This window comes from Tubulanus polymorphus, chromosome 10, assembly GCF_964204645.1.
Source record: "Tubulanus polymorphus chromosome 10, tnTubPoly1.2, whole genome shotgun sequence".
Classification (NCBI taxonomy): domain Eukaryota; kingdom Metazoa; phylum Nemertea; class Palaeonemertea; order Tubulaniformes; family Tubulanidae; genus Tubulanus; species Tubulanus polymorphus.
In genome coordinates, this window is record NC_134034.1 from 7,481,278 (window position 1) to 7,504,395 (window position 23,118).

A 23,118-nucleotide genomic window follows, 5' to 3' on the forward strand; every position below is an offset into this window, starting at 1 on the left:
TTAATACGTATTAAGGTATCTAATACATATTTAAGTATCTAATATGTATTAATTTATATAACTTCTATTATTTTCAAACTTATTCATATATTAGTTGAAAAATAAAAACATATCAGTTGAAAAATTAAAATGAATAATATAGATTTTAAAAAAGGGGTTTTAAGTATTAAGGTATCTAATACGTATCTAATACGTATCTAATACGCATCTAATACGTATTAAGGTATCTAATACATAAATGCTTAAATACCTTACTTCATAAATTTATATTCATAAGGAAATTGTAGTCTCAGTAATAATTTTGAACCTTTTTTAATTTATTCATCTATTCATCATGTAATTCAGTAGGTATAATTTGATTTTCTTCCAATGATTGATGCATAGATTTCCTATCTTTATTGTAGAATAAAACTAGAAATCTAATGTTTTCTCTAAAATCTTTAACAATTGAATTATATTTTTGATTTAAAACCCATGTTGTTATCCAAAAATGTCTCCCAGACAATGCTAAATTGCATAATTCACTTTCACTAACTTTTGAATCATGTAAATTTGCACAATCATCCACAGTGAATAATGTATTTGAACCTTTATAAATATCAATTGCTATTTTTATACAATTATCTAAATTTTCTTTTACTGTTTTAGGATCTAATATATAAACTTTTTTATCTCAACTATATCCCTATTATACGTTTTATTCATTTCATAAGTAGGACAGAATAATTTAATTTTATCAAAATGATTCTTATAAATAGTTTCTAACAAATCTAATATGAAATGCGTTTTACCACAGTTGGTTACCCCAGTAACTAACATATTATGCAGTTCAAATATAAATAAATCTTTATTCATTTATTCTTTTAATTTTACTAGATAAAATCCATTCATTGAATTTATCATCATACGTTTTATATTTCACCAGAGAATACTTTTTTCCTTTAAGAGTTTTTGTTTTTAATACCTTTTCTCTCTTATATTCTATTTCATCCGGATTTGGTACAAGTGATAATTCTTGTTCATAGAAATAACGCAATATATCTTCATCTTTAAAATCTACTTATTTATAAACAAAAGGTTTAGTTAATATTATTTTTTTTAATTTTAAATATTTCTTCAGTAAAATTTGGAGTATAACCTTTATAAAATGTTTTTCTATATTTAGATATTCTAACGTGTTGTCCAATTTTAAATTTAGGTTCTCCAAAATCATGTGTAACAAATGCGCCATATAAATTATTCCAAACTATTTCTGAATTATCTTCTGTGTTTCATATTTATAGAACTATGTTTGGAATTATTATAAACTTTCACTAAATCATCTAACACATCGATATAGGCTAAACAAAAATGATACCTTGTTTCTCCGCAGCGGCCGGGTCATTTTTGTAAAATATGATAAAATTTATAAACAGTTCATTTCTATAGCGGCCGGGTCTGTTATGGTAAAATTGATCACGATTTAAAAAAAAGTAATGTATAGGGTAGATAGGCGGCCGGCCGGGTCAAAATTTAAGCTCAGCAGAGCGGAGAAACAAGGTATCAATTTTGTTTAGCCTTATATGTTTCATTAGCAGTAAAATATTTCCACATTCTAGTTTTAAATGTTTTATTAAACCTTTCTATAATAGATGCTTTTTTATCTGAGTGTGTTGAAAAATACTCTATATCGTTATCAGATAATAATTGTTTTAAATGTTTATTATAGAGTTCCTTACCTTCATCGATTTGTATCTTACCTGGAATAGCTTCTTTAAATATTGATTTGAATGCATTTGTTACTTCTATACCAGTTTTATTTTTGATTGGTATACTCCATGCGTATCTGCTGAATATATCTATAATATTTAATATCCAGAAATATCCTTTGTTGTGTTCTTCTAAGTTCTTCATGTCAATCAAATCTGCTTGCCATTGTTGATGACACCATTACTTTTCTTGTTAAATAATTTCTATCCATTTTCTTATGGATTTGATACGTTGGTTGATTTTGTAACCATAATCTTAATTCAATATATTTTATATTTTCATTATCAAATTTTAATTTATGCCATAATTCTGAAACACTAGAATATGATACTTCACTCTCTGGATTATAATATAAATCTCTTAGATATTGTTCTTTTTTCATCTTATTTTAATCCATTAATAATAATCTTGATTTATTTTCAATGACTTTGATTTATTTTCTGGTATAATAGGTTTATCATCATCGTCGTCGTCGTCTTCGCCGTCGCCGTCGCCGTCGTCGTCGCCGTCGCCGTCGCCGTCGCCGTCGCCGTCGTCGTCGTCGTCGTCGTCATCATCATCTTTATCAGATTTATACTTAGATTTATATATCACACCTGAAAATATTATTACTGTGATTAACCCAATTGTAATATAAAAGTAATTATTTCTTCCAGTATTAGAAGAATCAGGTGGATTATCATTCGAATTAATATCAGGTGATTCATTTATATCAGTTAATTTCTTTTTCTTAGCTCTTTTTAATTCTGAAGATCTTTTACCTAATTCCCTTGCCCATATGATTTGTTTCTCAGATCTAGGCTTCTTCTTAATATCATCGCTCATTTATTTTAGTTAATTTTTGTTCTGATTCAATATCTCCTGATTTATCTGATTCGATATTATCTGGTTTATTTACTGTAGGTTTGAAATTAGAAAATGTTATTACGCCAGTAGAAATTAATATCATTATTCCGCCCTAATCGGAATGAAGCGTATCCAACCCATTTTTGTAATTCTGTCATAACTAAGTAATCATTCTTTAAATCACTATATAATTTATTTTCATCATCAATTGGTATTACTCAGTTACATAACTTAGAGTAACATTTAACTATTCCATCAATTATAGAATCGTTTATTCGGGCAAATCTAGCTTCTTCGTATATTTTGAAATATTTTATTACTTTATCTGGTTTCATATTATCTAATTCTTGAAAATTTATAATTAGGGTTTTCTGTGATGTAAGAGAAAACCCTAATTATAAATTTTACTTTTGAGATTCGCGAGTTTCTTATTATTATTATTTTATGTCACACTATTTTCGCTAAAAGAACTAAGGCTTTGTTACCTTGCCGCTGTTGTCGATACAATCCGTATGATATCGTTCAGCTCACTGAGATCTTCAAATACATCGCGTGTTTTTTCACGAATCATCTTTACAAAAGCACTGTCGGGCCGTAAACATCGTAAATTTAGCCCCATTAAATGGGGCGACATGTTTTTCGAGTCGTCATCCCGAAATCAACCCGCGTCCGATTGTCACTTCGATTATCAATTCAAGTATAAATGAACGAATTTATTGCCGCAGACTTCACATTCAGCCGCGGTCTTCAAACAGTAATTTTAACAATAGCCCATTTTCCTCATCAAATCATATTACCGATACACAGGAAATTTACTACTTTAGATTAAAAAGCACTGTCGAGCCGTAAACATCGACGAATCGACGTGAGTCACTACATCGTCGTTCCGGGGACCAGCTGCGAGTTTCTCCTCATCATGAGAATCAAATCGAGTACAAATTAATTTATTACTGTTTATTACTCTATTACCAGTTACCAGTGATTTGGCTGCGGGTTTCAAGGAGTTAGTTTAACAATACCTATTTTTCTTTACTAAATTAACCGTGTATTTACTAAGATACATCTTTAGTGTACCTGGGAGTCGTAGGCCTAAACTAAACACGCCGAAGAGATATAGCGGAGAAAAGCTGTTGTGTCGACGAGGTATCAAAATAAAAGAATATATTACTTTATTCGGCCGCGGGCTTCAACCTCTATATCAATACCATCAATACTCTATATTTCCTACAGTACATACCGATCATTGTCAAATGCACAAGGTATTTACTAAATACCAGTATATAACAAACTCCTATCCGTTGTAATGTTCTTTTGCTGGTATTTATAAGCGAGTTCCCCTTCTCCGACTAGTTTTAAAAAAGCATCAAACTCGGACGATCATATTTTCTGTTGGTGGGATTTCTCCATCTTTATTTCGAACACAAGACGCCAGATGGCGCTACCGTGTAGTACACTGTTTAACATTATTAATTTTCAAACATTTCTTACACTCCCCATCTTGGGACAATACTGTTCCAAAATTAAATTAATCTAAGTTATCTAAATAAATTCTCTAATCAAGTCAAAAAATAGATTCAGAAACAATCAATAAAATCTCTAAAAGTTTATAGCAATCCTACTTATCCCTAGATTAGACTGAGTTAAGTTACAATTAGTTTCGCAAAGAAAATTATATAAAATATTCAGCTAATATATAATTAACTATTTTAATGATTAAACTAATTAAAGAGGACTTAAAACCTCGAACGTTAAGCAAATTCACTACAACTAAACTTCTCTATAATAGTTAAAGTATTAAGTAACTAAACCTAACTTCTGTTTATCAACTATAATATGAAGATAGTTCACTTAATAATTTTGCACGTTTAAAACAAAATACAACTATATCAAACTATATTAAATTGTATGTTTATCTTAATGAATCACTTCGTGTAATTAAAAGTACGTAACCGATAAAGTTCCGTTAAAGTTCTAGGTAAATTAACCGAGTCTTCGCATAATATGATAACCGCATCTTGGTACAACCAGATATTTAAGTTTATCTTCTCGTCTATACGCAACAGCTGAATAGTAACTTTAGAGTCTGGTTCACTGATGTAAAATAATCGTTCACTTCATATTCCATTAACTGGATGAGTTCGTTAACTTATAGGGTACGTAGAGTTCTAATTTTCCAATTAACCATCGAACTGATAATAGTAGATTTCCGATTACATATGACCTTCACGGTCAATTAAGAGAGGGCGCTAGGCTCACCTCCTCTGATATTAATCACAATAATGTCAGCGCATATCGCATAAATTGAAGAGTTAATCACAAATGATAAATGCAAGCTTCGGCTTGTAACATACGAATCACTGAGACCTTCACGGTCTATAAAGAGAGGGCGCTAGACACACCTCCCATAAATATATATTTAATCACTACACAAATCATTATTCGTTTCGATGATATTGTTCACGCAAGTGTCGAAATGTTGATATATTCACAAGTATCCAATTACGATTCCATCAGTAACACAAATGTTCATTATTCGCAAGTTCGCAATAACAGGTTCGATCAACACTTTGTAGAAACGTTAGTCAGTTCACATACTAACAATCGTCACTTAATTCGAGTTCGTTAATCCATCCAGATAAACGCTTTTCGGCATTTTCTTTTGATTTTCTCTTCGGACGAGATTGACACACTACTTCAGATGGACGTGTGACGACATCTAGGCCTATAGGTCTCCGAACGTTTTCTGCTTGCGCATCCCTGGTTAATTCGGGCGAGTCTTGAACTTCTAATGGATACAGCAAGTTGAGTGGCCTTCTAAGAGTTGTTGACTTCTTATCGCGAACTCCTAACTTCAAAAAAGCACCTCTCGGGTTGTCATCACTACCAGTTATTAACTCTGTGATTTTTCCAAGTCTCCATTCACCTCTCTGCTTCCCTTCATCGTGTACAAGAACTATTTCACCAATTTTTACTTTTCTTCGGTCAGAATTTTCTTTATTCTGTTGCCGATGAGATTCTCTAAGTTCGAGCAAGTATTCGCTGGACCATCTTTGCCAAAAGTGATCCATCAACGTTTTCAGATGTCTCATTCTTCCACTCATAGCTTTTCTATCCATTTCTGGAACATATTCTTCAGAACAAGGATGGGTATCTGGTGTTCCCATGAGACGTCTTCCATACACGAGATGTGATGGTGTAACAGGTTCATCAAAATCATCAGAGGCTATGTAGCTCAAAGGCCTACAATTCAAAACTAATTCCACTTCAGTGAGGACTGTATTATATTCTTCAATACTAAGCTTCGTGACTCGAAGGATCTTCTTCAAACAACGTTTCGCCGACTTAACTAGGCGTTCATAAAACCCTCCCCACCATGGGGCTTTCTCCAAAATGAACATCCATTCAATTCGATTTCTTAGAGCAAATTCCTTGAGTCTCGGGTCTGATAAAAATTTTGCTAACTCTGTTGATGTTTTCCTATAAGTCTTAGCATTGTCAGAGATCATTTTTCTAGGCATTCCACGACGTGCTGCATATCTTCTAAGACATCGTAGAAAACCGTCTGTTGTAAGCTCTAATACCAATTCTAGATGAACAGCTTTACTTGTAGTACAAGTAAACAAGCAGATCCAAATCTTCTTTCTTCCCTTCACATACATAGGTCCGGCAAAATCTACACCAGTCGTTTCGAAAGGGTGTGACCTAGTCACTCTGAATTCAGGTAGTGGTGGAGGTAGTGGCAGCTTGTATGGTAATGCATCAAGTTTTTTACATAAATAGCATTTGGCTATCAATTTCTTCACAATCTGTCTTTCTCTAATTATCCAGAATCTGGAGCGCACTTCACCAAGCGTAGCTTTCACCTTCTGGTGCATAACCCTCTCGTGTGCATCCCAGATGATTATTTCAGTGACATGATGATTTACGAGGACGATTGGATTTTTCTGACTAGATTTCAAGGTAGAATTCTGCAATTTACCAGCACTTTTGATAATACCATCTTCTTCAAATAACTTAAGTTGCAAACGCCATACATTATACAGTCTATGTATCTTTAAACACTTCTGAACCACTGTTAACCACAACTTTTCAGCATCATTCAAGTCATTTATTGACAGTTCCCAATCACGGGTTTTTCTTCTCCAAACTTTAAATGCCTTCATTACTGCAGAAGTCACCATTACTAGTTTTGTAAAGCTACTGTATTTCTTACAGTCTATGATTTCTTCTATAACTATCTCTCTTTCTGAGACAGTACCGACTTCAAGACACATCATTGATGTAGATGAAATTAGATTACGCTGAGCAATTTTCATCTCTACTAAACATTCTTCAGGCAAAGCGTCATCAATTTTTTCGATCTTACTTGGTAGCGACTTCTTTAGCAACCAATCTGGTCCGGTGAGCAACATTTTGTCAGACATTAGTTCACTGAATCTTATACCTCTAGATGGAATGTCAGCTGGATTTTTAATACCAGCACAGTGTCGCCATGCTTCAGGTTTAATCAATTTTCTTATCACTCGTTTCCAGTCTTTTGTCACTCCCTTAATCCAAGCTAGAGCCACCTAAGAGTCGGTCCAACAGTATACTTCATCGATTTTTGTCACCGATGATAATTCATCATAAACAACCTTCATTAGTTTGGCCAGTGTAACTGCAGACAGCAACTCTAGTCGTGGGATGGATACTTGTTTAGTTGGTGCCACTTTGGTCTTGGATGCTACAAAACTTGAGTTCGACTGATCTTCTGATCGAGCTACTAAGTATATCATTGCCCCGTAGGCCTTACATGAAGCGTCACAGAAGCCATGGAGTTCAAATGAATCAATTCCACCATTCAACCCAGCTGAATAGCATCTTGTCAGATGGATTGTCTCAAAATTCTTCATATCCTCGACAATTTGCTTCCATTGCCGTTCTAAATCAGCGTCTACGATTTCATCCCAGCCGATTTCTGATCTACATGTGTCTTGAAATAACAGTTTAAACTTCAACACTGCTGGTGCTATTACTCCTAATGGGTCGAAGAACCTTGCTGCGACTCCTACTATATTCCTTTTAGTCGGTGTCAGATCTTGAATGTAATTTATAATATCAGTAAGATCGAACATGATTTCATCAGTGCTGTAGTTCCAGCAGACCCCAAGAATTTTTATCATATCAGATTCTTGCACCCTGGCATTCATGCCCAAAGTCTGCTGAGCATAGGATTCATCAACGTGGCTTCCGTTTGTAGTGTTTGAACTATCAGCTTCCTGTTGAAGTATTAAATCTCTGAGCTGTACTGAATTTGTGTGTATTTTTCGCCAGTTGAATCCAGCTTTCTTTAAATATGATTTCGTTTCTCGGTAGAACTCAAAACTTTCACCGACGGTATCAAAACTCGAACTTGTGTCATCAACATATGCTGACTGTAGAAACTTTTCAGCAAATTTCTGATCTTCGTGACTTTCCATGTGGAACTTCAGAGTAGCGTTCAGCAAGTACGGGCTGGATGTTACACCAAAAACTACTCGTTTGAACTTCAAAACGATAACATCCGAATTTTCATCATGAGTATCCTTCACCCATAAGAATCGTAGAACATCAGTATCATCTTCATCAACCATTATCTGCAAAAATGCCTTTTCGATATCTCCTGTCAAGGCAACAGGTTTCATTCTTAATCTAAGCAATATATGCAAAATATTGTTAGTCATCACAGGTCCGGCATGCAGTAACTCATTTAATGAGGGTCCATCAGCCTTACACGATGCGTCATACACAATTCGGAGTTTCGTAGTTGAATGACCACTTCGTATTACTGCATGATGAGGGATATAGTGCACTTTTCCTACTTCACCGATTTCCGGACTTTCTACTAGCTGAACTATGTTATTGTCAAGCTGTTCTTTTATTACGCTGTCATACTCTGATAAAATGTCAGGTGATCGTCTCAGTCTTGTCAGTAAATTTATAAGTCTCTTCTTCGCGTGCTCATAATTATCCGGAAGAATCAAGTCATCCACGTCGCGCCATGGCAACTTAACATGGTATCTACCATCCTTAAACTGGACAGATTTCTTGAATTCTTCAAATAATGGATCATCAGTATTTTCTTCAAGACCAAGATTTTCGATCGACCAAAAATTCTTGAGCTTAGTTTCCAGCTGATGACAGTCACAATTCCGTTGTTGTGTGATCAATAAATTATTGTGTTTATCATCATCATGGTTGCTGTAGGTAGATTTCTTAGCTGTTTTCTCGTTAATAAAATACACCATTGATGATTGATTCGTTTCAGATTCTCCGATTGGACCAGACAATGTCCAACCAAATTTGGTTCCCAGTGCCACAGGACCTCTGTTACTCCGCCTGACTTCGCCAGTCATCACCGACCAATAGAAGTCAGCTCCGATTAAAATATCCACATCCACCGATCCGTCTTTGTAATAAAATTCTGAAAAATGTACTCCTCGCAGATGTGGAAACATTTTCTTGCAATTTGACAAGTCACATACTGAGAGACCAGTGCATATGACGGGTATTACCACTAGTGGAAAAGTCATTGCCGTGCCGTTTGTATCCAGTAATCTTGATTCTACTATGGGATACTCCTCAAACTGACCATCTGTGTCTGAACCAAAAACTTGAATGTTCATACGATGATTGCCCAGTACCTGTAGGTGTAATCTATCAGCCAGTCGTTTCGTAATATATGATTTCTGACTTCCGGTGTCAAATAGGATTCGGACTTTCACTGGCCCATCATCACCTTGCATTATTGCTTGAGCAGTCTGTAAGAGTACTTTCCGAGAACTCGTTGCTGATAAACAGACTCCTGAGATAGCTTTCTCTCCAGCTGATTGGTCAGGACTAGGTGTTTGGTTTTCTCTCGGACTTGACTGTTCGCCATTACTAGATTCTTTCTTCGAGCCAAATTCACATATAGTCACATGGTGTCTACCATTACACTTTTGACACCTCATGTTAGAACGACATCTTGAAGCAATATGATTCCTCTTTATACATATAAAACAGTAGCCACCTTTCTTCAAAATGTCTTTTCTGACAGAATCGCTGTAACAGTACGACAATTTGAAGAATCATGTTTTTTCTTACAATATACACAAATAGGATCTGTTGACCACCTACTATTATCTCCGGTATATAACGTTCTAGCATTCTGATTCTGCCTATAAAAATTTCGATCTCTGTTTGGAGTACTCAAATTTCCCGCTCGTTCTCGAGCACTTATTTCTTCAAATAATGTCTCCATCAACGCATCCATGATCCAGTTTTCTTCATTACTAATTTTTCTTGATAAAATCAGCCGAAGTCCAGCAGGTAACTTTTTTATGACGACAGATGTTAGCAGTTGTCCGTAAGAATCCGATTCTATCCCCAATGCCTTAAGACCTCTAACATGGCTCTCAATTTTGTCATACAGTCTTCTAAGGTCGACGTGATTTGACGAGCTAACTTCATCAAGATTCAACAGCATTGCCATATGACGATTTATTATTTGTTGCTTGTTGCCGAAACGGGACTGCAAAATTTCTATTGCATGAGGGTAATTTTCTCCGGTGACTGTTAATCCGCTGATAGCATCGGCTGCAATTTTTGAGAGAATTGAAGAAAGATACGCAAATTTTTCTATATCTTCTATGTCGTTCCGTTCATGAATTGCTGATTTAAAGCAACTCCAAAAGGGTAACCATTCTGTAATATCTCCGTTAAATTTCTTTAATTCCAGCTTCGGTAGTCTCACAGCTGCTGTAACCCTTTTCTCAGTTACAGGACTACAATTGGAGACCGCAGATTGTGGTTTTACATTGGTTGCAAGTGTTGAATCAACTTTCAAAATATATTTTCTCAATTTAAGTGTCCACTCATCCGCTGCTTTTATTTCAGCCTCCATATCTACAAAGCTGTCCTCTCCACTCATTAAATCTAGGACTTCTGCGTCAATTCTTTTAAGAGTGGCCATCTTTTCACCAAGCATGGTGCTCAAGGATGCGAGAGCTTGGACCTTTTCAGGATCTGATGTTTGAAAATCACTGATGATTTTGTCGGCATCATTTAATAATTTTGTACTTGAAGCCCTTTGACCTCCTCGGGTTTTTATTTTCTTTCTAATTTCATCCATTTTTCAACTTAGTTTCACTATTGAAGGTCAAGGTCACATAAATTCTTCGTCAGCGTGTTCGTTCTACTAGATGCAATTTTTTCTCTGGTTCAATTTATTTACTCACTTTCTCACAGCAATCCGGTTCGAGGGACCATGTAATGTTCTTTTGCTGGTATTTATAAGCGAGTTCCCCTTCTCCGACTAGTTTTAATAAAAGCATCAAACGCGGACGATCATATTTTCTGTTGGTGGGATTTCTCCATCTTTATTTCGAACACAAGACGCCAGATGGCGCTACCGTGTAGTACACAGTCTAACATTATTAATTTTCAAACATTTCTTACATCCGTATGCTGGACTCACACTTAACATTCGGAGTAAGCGTTCGCTGTGGGGGAAAGGAGATCGTTCGCTGTGTCGCTTGAAGTGTTTTACACGGCTTTAGACCTACCGGACTGAGCTTTACTGTCTCAAACAAACACAGTATAATCGTTGCGTTTATTAACGGACTCATTGGATTGAACTTCAAAACAAAATTTCCGATATTTAGGAGGGTTCAATAGGCCTTCGACCAATCTGTCCAGATGTTAGGCCTACGCATATACATAGGCCTACATAGGCTAGTAGCCTCTACTAGGTTAATGCTAAGTTCAGTGTAATGGAATCAGATTTATTAAAATGCATGTTAATTAGTGATTAACTGGTTCTGACCAGTTCAATCACAATTATCAATTTTATTGCCAAAAATGAAGATTTTGTTTTTGAAAATTTCGTCTGAGCAGACAGCTTTATAAGCCAGACTTTTCATTTGAGTTTTTTCATCATAAATGAAACTGGTATTTCATTAATTCCTAATGACTTAAGCCGGGCGTAGGTCGGCCTTGCGACGGCTTGTGACTCCTTGCGACGCCATTCACTACGACCGCCAGCGACGATTGTGTCGCAACGACTCATCGACCTACACTCCCTTGCGACGGGTTGCGACTTTCGGCAACGCCAGTCACAAGGAGTCGCAATTGTTCTACTTTCTGCGACGCGACACTACTGTCACAACCGACCTACGCACTCTTGCGACTGGCAGAAACTAGTCGCACACAGTCGCTGACAGTGGTATCGCAACTGACTTGCACCGAAACTTGCGATGCAATGCGAGAATCGCATCGCGTCACAACGCCGACCTACGTCTGGCTTTAAGTTACTGCGGAGCCCCAGAAATATCTTTTTTTCGTTCATGAGACCTTTTGCTTAAAAATTCTTTCGTCGGAACAAAATTTATTTCGTTCTAACGAATCATATTCTGTTCGATTGATCCAATTTGAAAGAAATCGTTAGAACGAAGTTGAACAAACTTCTTTTTGTCGAAACGAAAGGTTTTTCGTTCGATCGAACAGAATCGTTTTAATTTGAACAGAATTTTCTTGTCAGAACATTAAGTTTTTCGTTCGAACAAGTATATTGTAAAAAGCTTTTTCACCGAACCAAAAGTATAAAGTATTTTGTTCAATCGAACAGAATTGTTTTCATTCAAACATTCGTTCGAAAAAATTGTTTTCGCTCAACCAAATTTTTTTGCCCGGAAAAAAAGTTTTTCATTTCAACAATAACATAGCTTTCAGAATGAAGAAAAGTTCAAAGAATGGTTCAAACAAAAAGTGTACAAGATTTTCTTGTCGTATCATTAAGTTTTTTGGTCGAACAGCGTGTTAAGCTCGTTTTGGAAATTTACTCGGTCTGGTATATTTTGGATTACTGTGTATGTCATTTGTCAGGACATTTAACAGAAGACGACTTAGGATACTACCTTGCGTGACTCCACTAGTTTGACCGACTTATTCCAAGATGAGGCGCTCCATTGATTTCGGCTACAAGTTTTCGTTCAGAGATAATGCTGAGCCATTTCGGCAACCTATCATTGATACTGTTTCCTAATAGCCTTGTTTAGTAACGGCTGATGTTGAACCTTATCAAATGCTTTGTCGAAATCATAAAGAGTAATTATCGCCTAACAGTCGATTTTCCAGAGTCAAATAGGACATCTGTTCCAGTTGTCCATGGTTTCAAGTAGGTCTAATTGACTGTTTGTCGAGCTTCCACTTATAAAACTGTGTTAAACATTGAACAGGATTCTAAGCCTGTGCAGAAAACCCAGTATCGCTGCTTTGCAGCTATATTTCTATTTAGGAATTCGTTACACTTTCCGATAATTCTAGATGATGCTTACATGTTAAATAGTATTTATAATCAATGTTATTATTTTGAATACAATTAGTAGTAACAACTGTATCATTATTATCTGTAATACCTAAATCCTCAATTGTCTTATCAATACTATTTTTACTCGATTTCTTTGACATTTATATTAGAGAAAAAGCGAAAAAATATTATAAGTATTCTTCAAATGATACTATTTAGTTAAAGTTAAAGGATTCTAGTATTGACCAAGAATACTAGCTATTTGAAGATATGTAATTTTTATTCAAATCTATTCAAAATCTATTTTTAATCTAGTGTTAATTAGAATGCAAAAGAAAATATTAAAAATATAATCGAATTCACTAGCTAGTTGAAGTTATTGTTTTTTTAATACTTTTTATTTAAATTAGGATCCAATATCTCACTACTTTGGTCTATCTATAGGAGCGGTAACTATAACCGTCCAGATAAGTCATTTCGGATCCTCGATAAATAAATCCTCAAACTGAAAATCAATTTAACGAAAACGCCGGGTGGAATTACTATTTCATAGACACATATATTTTGTTCTACAGTCAGTATCGATTATAACATTCCATGCCGGGCGTCAGAGGCCCGTTAAGGTATGCGCGGAATGCAGGAATCAATAAAGTATAATACAACATCTGTCACTGCGACATTAACAACAGCTGAACATAGAATAATAGAAAATGCAATTAGGGTAAATATAATACATTAAAAATATATGTAGTATGAAAAACAACTGCTGTTACAAATCATCATTGGGATTATCTAATTTCGACCAGAATTCTTTGATTTCGGCGTAATTTTCCAACATTTTTTCAATTTCGTTCAAATGACTAATGACGGTAGCAAGTGGCAAACTCAATAATTGAAATTTGTTAAAGGAGTATAATTTTCCAATTCATCTAAGTTCTCTTTCATTCTCAACACTAATATGTATATTTTCTTTAACCCAATTAGCCCATGAAATATTTACAGTTTGGGTAGAATGAAAAAGAACAAACCCTTTATTTAAAGAATTCCCAGAAATTATAAAATCCCAAAGATGATTTGTTTGTTTTGTTAACAATGTTCCATACTCGGTTATCAATAAATCACCAATTTCTGAAAATAAATGCGTGTCTATTACTTTAATGTTTGATAAATCTCTATAAACCGTTAATTTTGATTTCAAGTATTCGTGTAGTTCATAACTGCTCAATTTGCTTCTATTTTCTTTAAGTCCTAATAATGTTTTTAAACTCGGAGTTGGTATTTTCGGCAATTCTTGTATCGTTGATTGTTTAGTTGTAATTACTTCGTCCAAAATTGTTACTAATTGTTTATAATAATCCAAATGTTTCTTGAGTTTTTCGATATTTTTGTCGTCTATTTCTTTTACGGTCTCTTGGGATGGTGTATTAATATCCATCTTTTCTGGTTCCTCACTATCTGGCGTTTGACTTGAAATAGATGGTTGACTTCTTGATGTGTATGACATTTTCTTTACTAAATATCTAGAATGTAGAATAAAACTTACTTGAAGTTGTAGTTGTCGAATATGAATTACAGCACTTAAACATGTTTAACGTTTCCCGACGTCTTAATAACAACAAAAACGGTACTTACATTTAGAACTGTAACTCCTAATTGTGTTTCGAGAGAGAATATCCTATGCGTTCTGTATATGCCGTCTGTTCGGTTCGGGTGCACGTTCCAGAATGATCTGCGCCTTCGGTAATTCACTATGACTCAATACATCCAGGCACTGTCCGGTGCCATTCAGCGCTGGTGACAGCTGTTCTTTTATAGGCTTAATGAAATTAATTAATTCTTTACAATTGAAATGTAAGCTGGTAACAGATGTTTACCAAACTAGAGCTAATACGACCAGCTATATAGCTGAGTATTATCGGGCGTTTATAAAGATTCAACGTATTTTTCGTTCTGTGGAAGACTATTTCATAATTCAACAAATGTCTTTGCTTTAACCAACTGGTCTAAATACAAGTCTAAATCTAGTTCATTTCCTTTCATAATATTTTCCTTCTTTTCAAGAGGTCTCAGGTTTTTCCAATTCCAGATTATCTTTTGATTGTATTCATCATTCATATCAAATATCGATATTGGTAACACGTGATGAATATGAAAGTATTCACCATAATTATCTATATTCATTTTATCATCGTATTGATATATAAACCGTGATTTGAGAAATTCATCTGAACACCCCAATAAATTAGATAGTGTAACTGAATGCGCTTCTTTACTGAATTATTTTGTTAATCTAGAACTTAAACATTGTTGCATTTTAAAATTAAGATCCGCTTTATATCTTTCTTTATTATATTCATTAAAATGTTCATGATTATTATCCCTCCATTCTCTCATATATTCGGGGTGATTTTCTCTCCATTCCTTTTGTTAATCTGGGTTATTTGCTCGGTATTGCTTATTAATTTCCTTAACAAAAGTTCTACAATAATTTTGCTTACCATCTTTCTGAGTTTTATAATTATAGTATTCCGAGAATTGTTTATTCAATTCACATTTTGAACATTTCTTGTAGTAAATATTTATAACCCCGGTATTATTTGTAATATCTTTGGTTTGTGGTTGTTCTGACGGACAGAAGTACTTCTTATTTGCTTCAATTTTAATATCAAATTTTTTATCAAAATTGATTTTAGAAGTTATTCATATTCATATATATGAATATTTTAAGAGTAGTAGGGATAATAGGGGTTCACATCAAAGGTCGAAAAATAAATTCGAGTGTGCGGAATTTATTTTTCGACCTTTCGACCTTTGGCTTGAACCCCTATTATTCCTATTACTATTGTAATCCTCAGTTGCCAATCCTTCTGTAAAAAAATATATATGGCGTCAAGTAAAACAAGATGAATTGAATAAGATGATCCCGCAAAATTAAGTTAAATTTTAAGATATAAATGAATTTATATGAGAACAACCATACATAACACGTAAACAAATTGTAAGAAAATATTGAACTCGTAAAGCTATGGTTAGTTATGTAGATCAACAATGGCAGGGAGATTTAATTGATATGAAAAAATCTTTAAAAAGATAATAACCATAATAATTGATATATTTGGTCGTTATGTATGGAGTTTCCCACAATCCCGAAAAGATGCTGTACAAATATCAAAAGTTTTAAGAAAATTTCTTTCAGGGACAGTGAAACCAGAGAGAGAAAAATACAATTTGATGATGGAAAAGAATTTGATAATTCATTAGTCCATGGACTCTTCGATTATCATAATATCAAATATTTTTCAACAAAATCGGATGAAAAAGCAGCAGTTGTTGAACGATTTAATAAAACATTAAGAACAAGAGTGTGGAAATATTTTACAGCAAATAATACTTTTAAATGGAATGACATTTTACCAAAATTAATAGGTTATAATAAATCTTATCATTCATTGGAATGAAACCTATTGATGCTAGAAAACCTGAAAATGCCGAAATTGTTTGCAATTATTTTTATGAAGAATTTCTTTTAGATGATTTTTGTAAACTTAAATATAAAATTGGTCAAAATGTTAGAATTTTTAAAATATAAAAGATATTTCATAAAGAATACGATCTTAATTTTACTAGAGAAATATATAAAGTTAAAAAAAGTAATAACAACAAACTGTTCACCTGTTTGCAATTAACCATGCGTTCTAAAATCGGAATTAATATTCCGATTTGGTGTGAAATGTGTGCAGGATCGTCCATTCGTAAAGATTAATAAGGTCTCGAAAGGCGGTCGTCATGCGTGACCGCGTTCAGGACCGTCGATTCAATCGTCGAATTCTCGGTATTTTTAGGATATGAATGTGCCGAAATCATCTACTGGATTTGTAATATTGAGGATTATATAAGGACGTTAACTTTGTGACTAGAAATTAGGGTGATAACTTATAATGATAGCCGTAAGACGTCGGTGCTCGTACCGGAAGTAAACAAACCGGCGAAATCGGCTCAACTGATAAACTACAGCTCGTGTCGCCTAAAAACGATGAATTTCGTAGATACTTTCACCGAGTCAAGACTTTTTAACCCGTTTCAAACGGTATCGTACATGATAGCTTTTGATAATTATTTCGTGTGTAAAAGGCGAGATAAATACGGCGGCGGTACTATTTACCACCGGGAACAATTTCGGGACTAAGCAGCCGCGGTTATCGCCGGCGCTGGAGTAAGGGGAAAGGTATCTTCTGCAAGGTCGCTAATAAACAAAAGGCGTTTTTGTGAGCTGAATAGATTAGGTTTTGATTAGCTAGTGCGATTAGGCTAAAAAAATTGATACCTTCTTTTTCCGCTCTGCTGAGCTTAAATGTTGACCCGGCCGGCCTCCTATCTTCCCTATACATTACTTTTTTTAAAAATCGTGATCCATTTTACCATAACAGACCCGGCCGCTATAGAAATGAACTGTTTATAAATTTTATCATATTTTACAAAAATGACCCGGCCGCTGCGGAGAAACAAGGTATCATTTTTGTTTAGCCTTAGGCACAATTTTGATTTGATTAGCTTTGGTCCACAAATGAGCAGTTTAGTTACTACGATTAGGTAACAAGGCTGCCTCCATGGACAACAAGAAAAAGAGTTCAGCGCTTCTTATTATCAATGAGCTGCTGAAAACTGACAAATACCCATACCAAAATAAAAATGGGAAGATTACAGCCGTCAGAAATAATCTGTTATGCCCTACGAGTTCCAGTATATTTCTTGAAACAGAAGTAATGAAACATACAAAAAGTATCTATAAAAAACCGCGGATTACTGATTATGTTGAAAAAACTGTTGAACAATATAACGAAGAAGAATTCAGACGAAGTTTCCGCTGTGAGAAGACAACGTATGCTGTAATGATTGAATATATTCAACCATTTATCGACGAGTTGTATATAAATTATGTCGAAATAAGCGCTGAAAAACAGTTACTGATATTTCTATATTATGCTTCATGCTAACTTCCATTGATACGTATAGGAGATGTGTTTGGTGTGTGTGAAGCTACTGTTTTCAAAATTGTTGGTAAGTGGCTGAGTTTTTACCGGCACGGTACAGTTAATTTTTGTTGGGGCTGTGTGCGTCGTGACATTACATAATAGGCAAATGGACGTCAAAGCATTATTTTTATTTCTTTTTAGGTCTGATGTCAAAGATATTGGTGAATCATGTGCTACCCAAAGTTATTAGTTGGCAATCTGGGGACAGACAGCGTGAAATCATTGAAGGGTTCAAAGAATTGCAAGGTTTTCCGGGTGCAATAGGAGCCTTAGATGGCACCCACATTCCGATAAAAGCACCGAAAGAATATCCTGAGAACTATATTAACAGGAAAAAAATTCACAGTATTAATGTGATGGCTGTGTGTGACCATGTAGGCTTTTTCACATCTGTTCATTCGGGTGGCCTGGTTCAGCACACGATTCCAGAGTTTTTCAAAACTCTCCTCATACATAGATTCAGGGGATGTCGCAGTTCGACGGAAATTATTCCTAGATAATTCTCACCTTGTAGCTGACTCGGCTTATGCCCTAGAAGAGCATGTTTTAGTGCCTTATAAAGATTTCGGTAATTTGTCAAACAATCAGAGAAATTACAATTTCAAACATAGTTCAACGCGAATAGGCATCGAGCATGCTTTCGGTACTCTGAAGGGGCGGTTCAGACGGTTGAAATATATTGACATGCATGACCATAATCGGCTAATTAACTTTTTAACCAGCTGTTTTGTTTTACATAACATCTGTCTACAGCACGAGACATCACTTGACGAATATCTGCGTGATGGTTTAGGTGAAGAAGTGGCTGGCGATAAAAACGAATATTTTGGAGATTATCCTCAACCCAATGGTGAACAAAAGCGTAATGTCATCAGCTTGCTACTTTCTTTGTAAATTCCAAATGTTAATACAGTTATCACCCTCCTCTGGCTTAATTATCTTCATGCATGTTTGTTTAAAAGTTTATGCATGTTTGTCTAAAGGTTTTATAAATCAAACTTTTCCAGTACCGGTTCTACCAACCACGTGTATGTAGTTCCATCTTTTTATTTTGTCTATGAAAAAATGCTTATCAAATAAATGTACATATATAGTTCAGAGAAAGTGAAAATTTTCAGATTTTGGCTATGATTGACAAGTTCAGCACCCAGTACCAACCAGTATATATTTGTGAACAATGATCTGATAAAACCATTGATTTGAAAACTTCAATAAAGTGTCCGTCTATAATTGTCAGAAGAAAAAGAATTGTTCTCTCTCTGTACTTCTCTATTGATTAGGACTAGACCACAGTTCATCATGGTAAATTGCTGTCCAAAAGTTATTGAAAATTGCATTGGTGACGAGTATGGTAAACGGAGAAAAATCATCAGTCCCGATCTTGCCTTCTTGTTTTCAAATAAACTTTCCTCTATAACTCAGATTTCCTCAGTCAGTATCGTCCAAATTGTAGAAATTTTTCTGGTCCCAAATTGGCAATTCTATTAAAACCACTTCTTGTAAAGTCTAAGTAAATCATCTGTAACGAAGTTCACTTAAACACATGAGTACGCCGACAACGACCTTTCTAGTCACCAACTATTAAGTATGTGGATGAGTCCAAATGCACTAGCCATAGTTCCTTACTACTTATACCGGTAGGTGGAAAGGTTTTATCTATGCCATATACATACAAGTTGCACACTGCTGCAGTCAATAAGTCAACAACTCTATATCTAAATGTATAGAAGCTTCAATAACGGTAATAAACTTCCTATTAAAATACCAATTAAGAACAAAAGCTTAAAAATTACAGTGATAAAATAACATAACGAGACAATCGTCTTTTTAAGTCTTTGAGAGATGATAAATTGCTAAATTATTTTGTTAAAACATAAACAAGAAAAATAAAGCTTATAAAATAGATTTCTCGATTGTCAGCAACTACAAGAATTAACGATGAACTCAATCATACAGCTGCTGACAATCGAGAATTGACTTACTACAGTAAACTATACAAGGTCTACTATTTAAAATCAAGAAACGGGACCTGTGATTTACTCCTGACTACTGAGACCAATCCAAACTAGGTAGAATTTACTGTAATTTTATGCACATCAACCTCTTCACGAGTCTGGGACTTCTGAATATTGGAAAACGACGACGACGATGACGACAGAACTACACTTGGTCTTACGAATGGCCGACACCCAATATATTCATCAAGATCATCATAGTACTTGCAATATTTAGGATCAACTCCCGTCTTTCTGTTGTGTTTTACGCAATTCTTGTACGGCGTTAGAATATTGTTCCACTTCATTTTGAGTTGAATCCACGTGTAACAATATTTTATATTTAGTTTCTGCATATTCGAAGCTATTAATCCCCACACATACATGTTTTTTTTAAATAGTTTTCTTGTCGTTCATTTTGCTGCTATACTTTTTGTGAAGTTTAATAATAACGATTATATAATAACGAATAATAACAATTAATAAACGGACAGCCCCATCAGGCATTTCTTCTTTCTTTTTATTTGCAGCTTCACATGCACCACCCTCTGAAAGACAACAATGCGGTTTAAATGAACATGTACATGTATGAAACAGGGTGACTGAAGCATAATTAATTTCAGTAAGGAATAAGTACCTCTATAGTCTATCCCAGTAGTTATGACCGCGGTGCATCAAAGAGTTGTTACACTAACTGTCAGGAAGGCATAAATAACTAACATATAACGAATTCCATTCAACGTATATACGTACAAGGTTTATTAGAGTAATTTCATACACTTCCACCCTGCTTGCGAGAGCTCTAGCACACACACCATACAACGCCCTCTACAACACAACCGCGCATGTCACGCGGGAAAATAATAATAACGCGAAAATAATAATACAATATAATTCGTGGCGGGAAAATATTCCCGACATACTCCGGGCACTTAAGGTAATCTACATACATCAACTAACAATTATAACTAAATATTAATTAACCAGCAATAAGTAAATTCCAAATCTTATCCGTTAACACATCACATAATACGATTAATACAACGAATAATCACAACATTATTTAATACACAAATTCAATACAAGAATACTTCAGAAAATACGCAAAATTATAAACCAAAACAGCGGTATGTGTGGTGCCTAAAAAGGCTCCACGATTGACTTATAACACAAGACACAATAATCGCAACTAATCGCTTTCGCTTTCACGGTGCTCCGCGGTTTGTCTGATCCTCTGACGTGCTATTTCGGCAGCACGGCGCTGCGGGCGCGGCGAACGTTCCTCACGTACACTATCGTCATCCTCCGAACGGTTTTCTAAATTAAACGATCGGTCGGCACGGATCTCCAACGGATATGATTTTATGAGAGGTCTGTTGGTGACCCCTGTAGCCATTTTAAGTTGTACAGAACGAACGATGTTATCGGCACCGAAATTAAGTTTAGTTACTGTCGCAAGTTTCCACGCGATTCGCGGTCCATCGTTATGAATCAGAACTACGTCCCCGATTTTCACTGAAATTTCTCTAGTTCCTGACCGTGCGTGAGATTCGCGCAAAGCGGTCAAGCACTCCTGTTGCCACCTTTTAACGAAGTGTTGACGGTGTTTAGCCCTTGATCGCGTAATATCTTCGTTGAAATCTGCATCTCGTATATCCTCAACATCTACAATCGGATACGGTACCGTGGATATGCGTCTTCCCTGGAACAACTGAGACGGAGTAATTGGATTGGGTTCATTTATCTCGCTTGGAACATACGTTAAAGGTCTATCATTCATAATGGCTTCGATTTCGACGACCAAAGCGGTTAATTCATCACGATCTAATTTATTTCGGTTCAACATTTTTTTAAATAAGCGTTTTGTCATGCCGATTAAACGTTCGCATAGACAGCCAAACCAAGGGGCTCTTTTCGGTATAAAACGCCACTCACATGATTTAGCTGATAAGTAATTCACAATATCATCACTTTGACATAATTTCTTTAAAATACTAGCACTACACTCAAATGTTGTGGCATTATCAGATAACATAAGACTAGGGACTGATCGACGGCTACAAAATTTTCTAAAAGCCAACATAAACGAGTGTGTTGATAAATCAGGTGTAACCTCTAAATGAATGCGACGCGTCAAAGCGCACGTAAACAAACAAATGTACGATACAGTATTCATTTTACAATAGATAACTCCCGTGTAGTCAACTCCCGTAACCGAAAAAGGTGGAGCATCTTAAACCCTATAGGTTTGTAACGGAGGAGGGTCAGGATATAAGTAAGGTTTACCCTGGTCTCTCTTACAGGTTATACACTTACTGAGTACTTTCTTAGTTAACTGTCTTAATTTGGGAATCCAAACTCCTTGTCTTACTCTTGTCATAGTATCCGTCATCTGGCTATGTATTTTTTTCGATCAGCGTCATAAGTCAAAAGGTCCTCGCAATAATCATAAACTGCCGAGGTTTCAGGTGAGTCATCGGGATGCTGTATGCCTAGGGATTCAAGAGTCCAAAAATCATGGTACTGGGTCGCCTCAGTGTCATCTAGCGTTGTTAACGTACTGAGAAATGAAGAAATGCTAGTTTGAGAAAAATCCGCCACAGGGCCACTAACAAAATACCCAACCTTGGACTCTAACGCAATAGGACCATAGCTTATTATCCGGGCGGATCTGATACTCCATAACAAAATCGTAATAAAAATCACAACCTATCAATAAATCAATTGAAAATGTCTCATCATCATCAATAGGATGAGCTAAGATTAAACCTTGTAGATAATTGTAATCTTTAAGTATGGTTCTATCACCAAGACTAATAGGTTGTGCTATTTGTGGCACCACTAAAGCTTCAATGTTTATTATGGATTGATCGGTACGCTTGACCTTTAAACTGACGACGTCCAGACAACGGATTTGTGGATTTGAATTGACACCACCAAAACCAGTAATATTTATCTGATCAGCTCGAATGGGTTTCAAGCCTAAAAAATCAACCAAAGATCTATTGACAAACGTCCTCTGAGAACCGTCGACAAATAAAGCGCCAATTTCAGTTGAATAATCTTTGCTAAAAACATGAATAACAGCCGTTTTTAAAGGAACACAATTATTAAAACGCTGAGAACATTGAGTCGATCTGTCAACCTTTGGCGTTGAATAAACATTATTTCGTTGAGGACCAACTTTATG

General features: G+C 35.2%; 2 protein-coding genes across 2 annotated transcripts; both read right to left on the bottom strand.

Moving 5' to 3' along the window:
• Positions 1-5,189: 5,189 nt before the first annotated feature.
• On the bottom strand, positions 5,190-9,566 carry LOC141911540 (uncharacterized). Its single transcript, XM_074802530.1, has 2 exons — positions 7,206-9,566; positions 5,190-7,163 (listed from the first exon to the last, which is right to left on the bottom strand). The coding sequence occupies exons 1-2, from the start codon at positions 9,564-9,566 to the stop codon at positions 5,190-5,192; spliced, it is 4,335 nt and encodes a 1,444-aa protein (XP_074658631.1).
• An 11,551-nt stretch (positions 9,567-21,117) lies between these two features.
• Positions 21,118-21,774, bottom strand: LOC141911541 (uncharacterized). The gene has a single exon (XM_074802531.1). It carries the CDS (start codon positions 21,772-21,774, stop codon positions 21,118-21,120), a length of 657 nt encoding a protein of 218 aa, XP_074658632.1.
• Between the last annotated feature and the right edge of the window lie 1,344 nt (positions 21,775-23,118).

Excerpts from the sequence above, each read along its gene's own strand:
- LOC141911540 (XM_074802530.1), bottom strand. The coding sequence starts at position 9,566 with ATGAGGTGTCAAAAGTGTAATGGTAGACACCATGTGACTATATGTGAA. Across the intron at positions 7,164-7,205 it reads TTTATGATGAATTATCATCG|GTGGCTCTAGCTTGGATTAA; the intron begins GTGACAAAAATC and ends ACCGACTCTTAG.
- LOC141911541 (XM_074802531.1), bottom strand. The coding sequence starts at position 21,774 with ATGTTGAACCGAAATAAATTAGATCGTGATGAATTAACCGCTTTGGTC.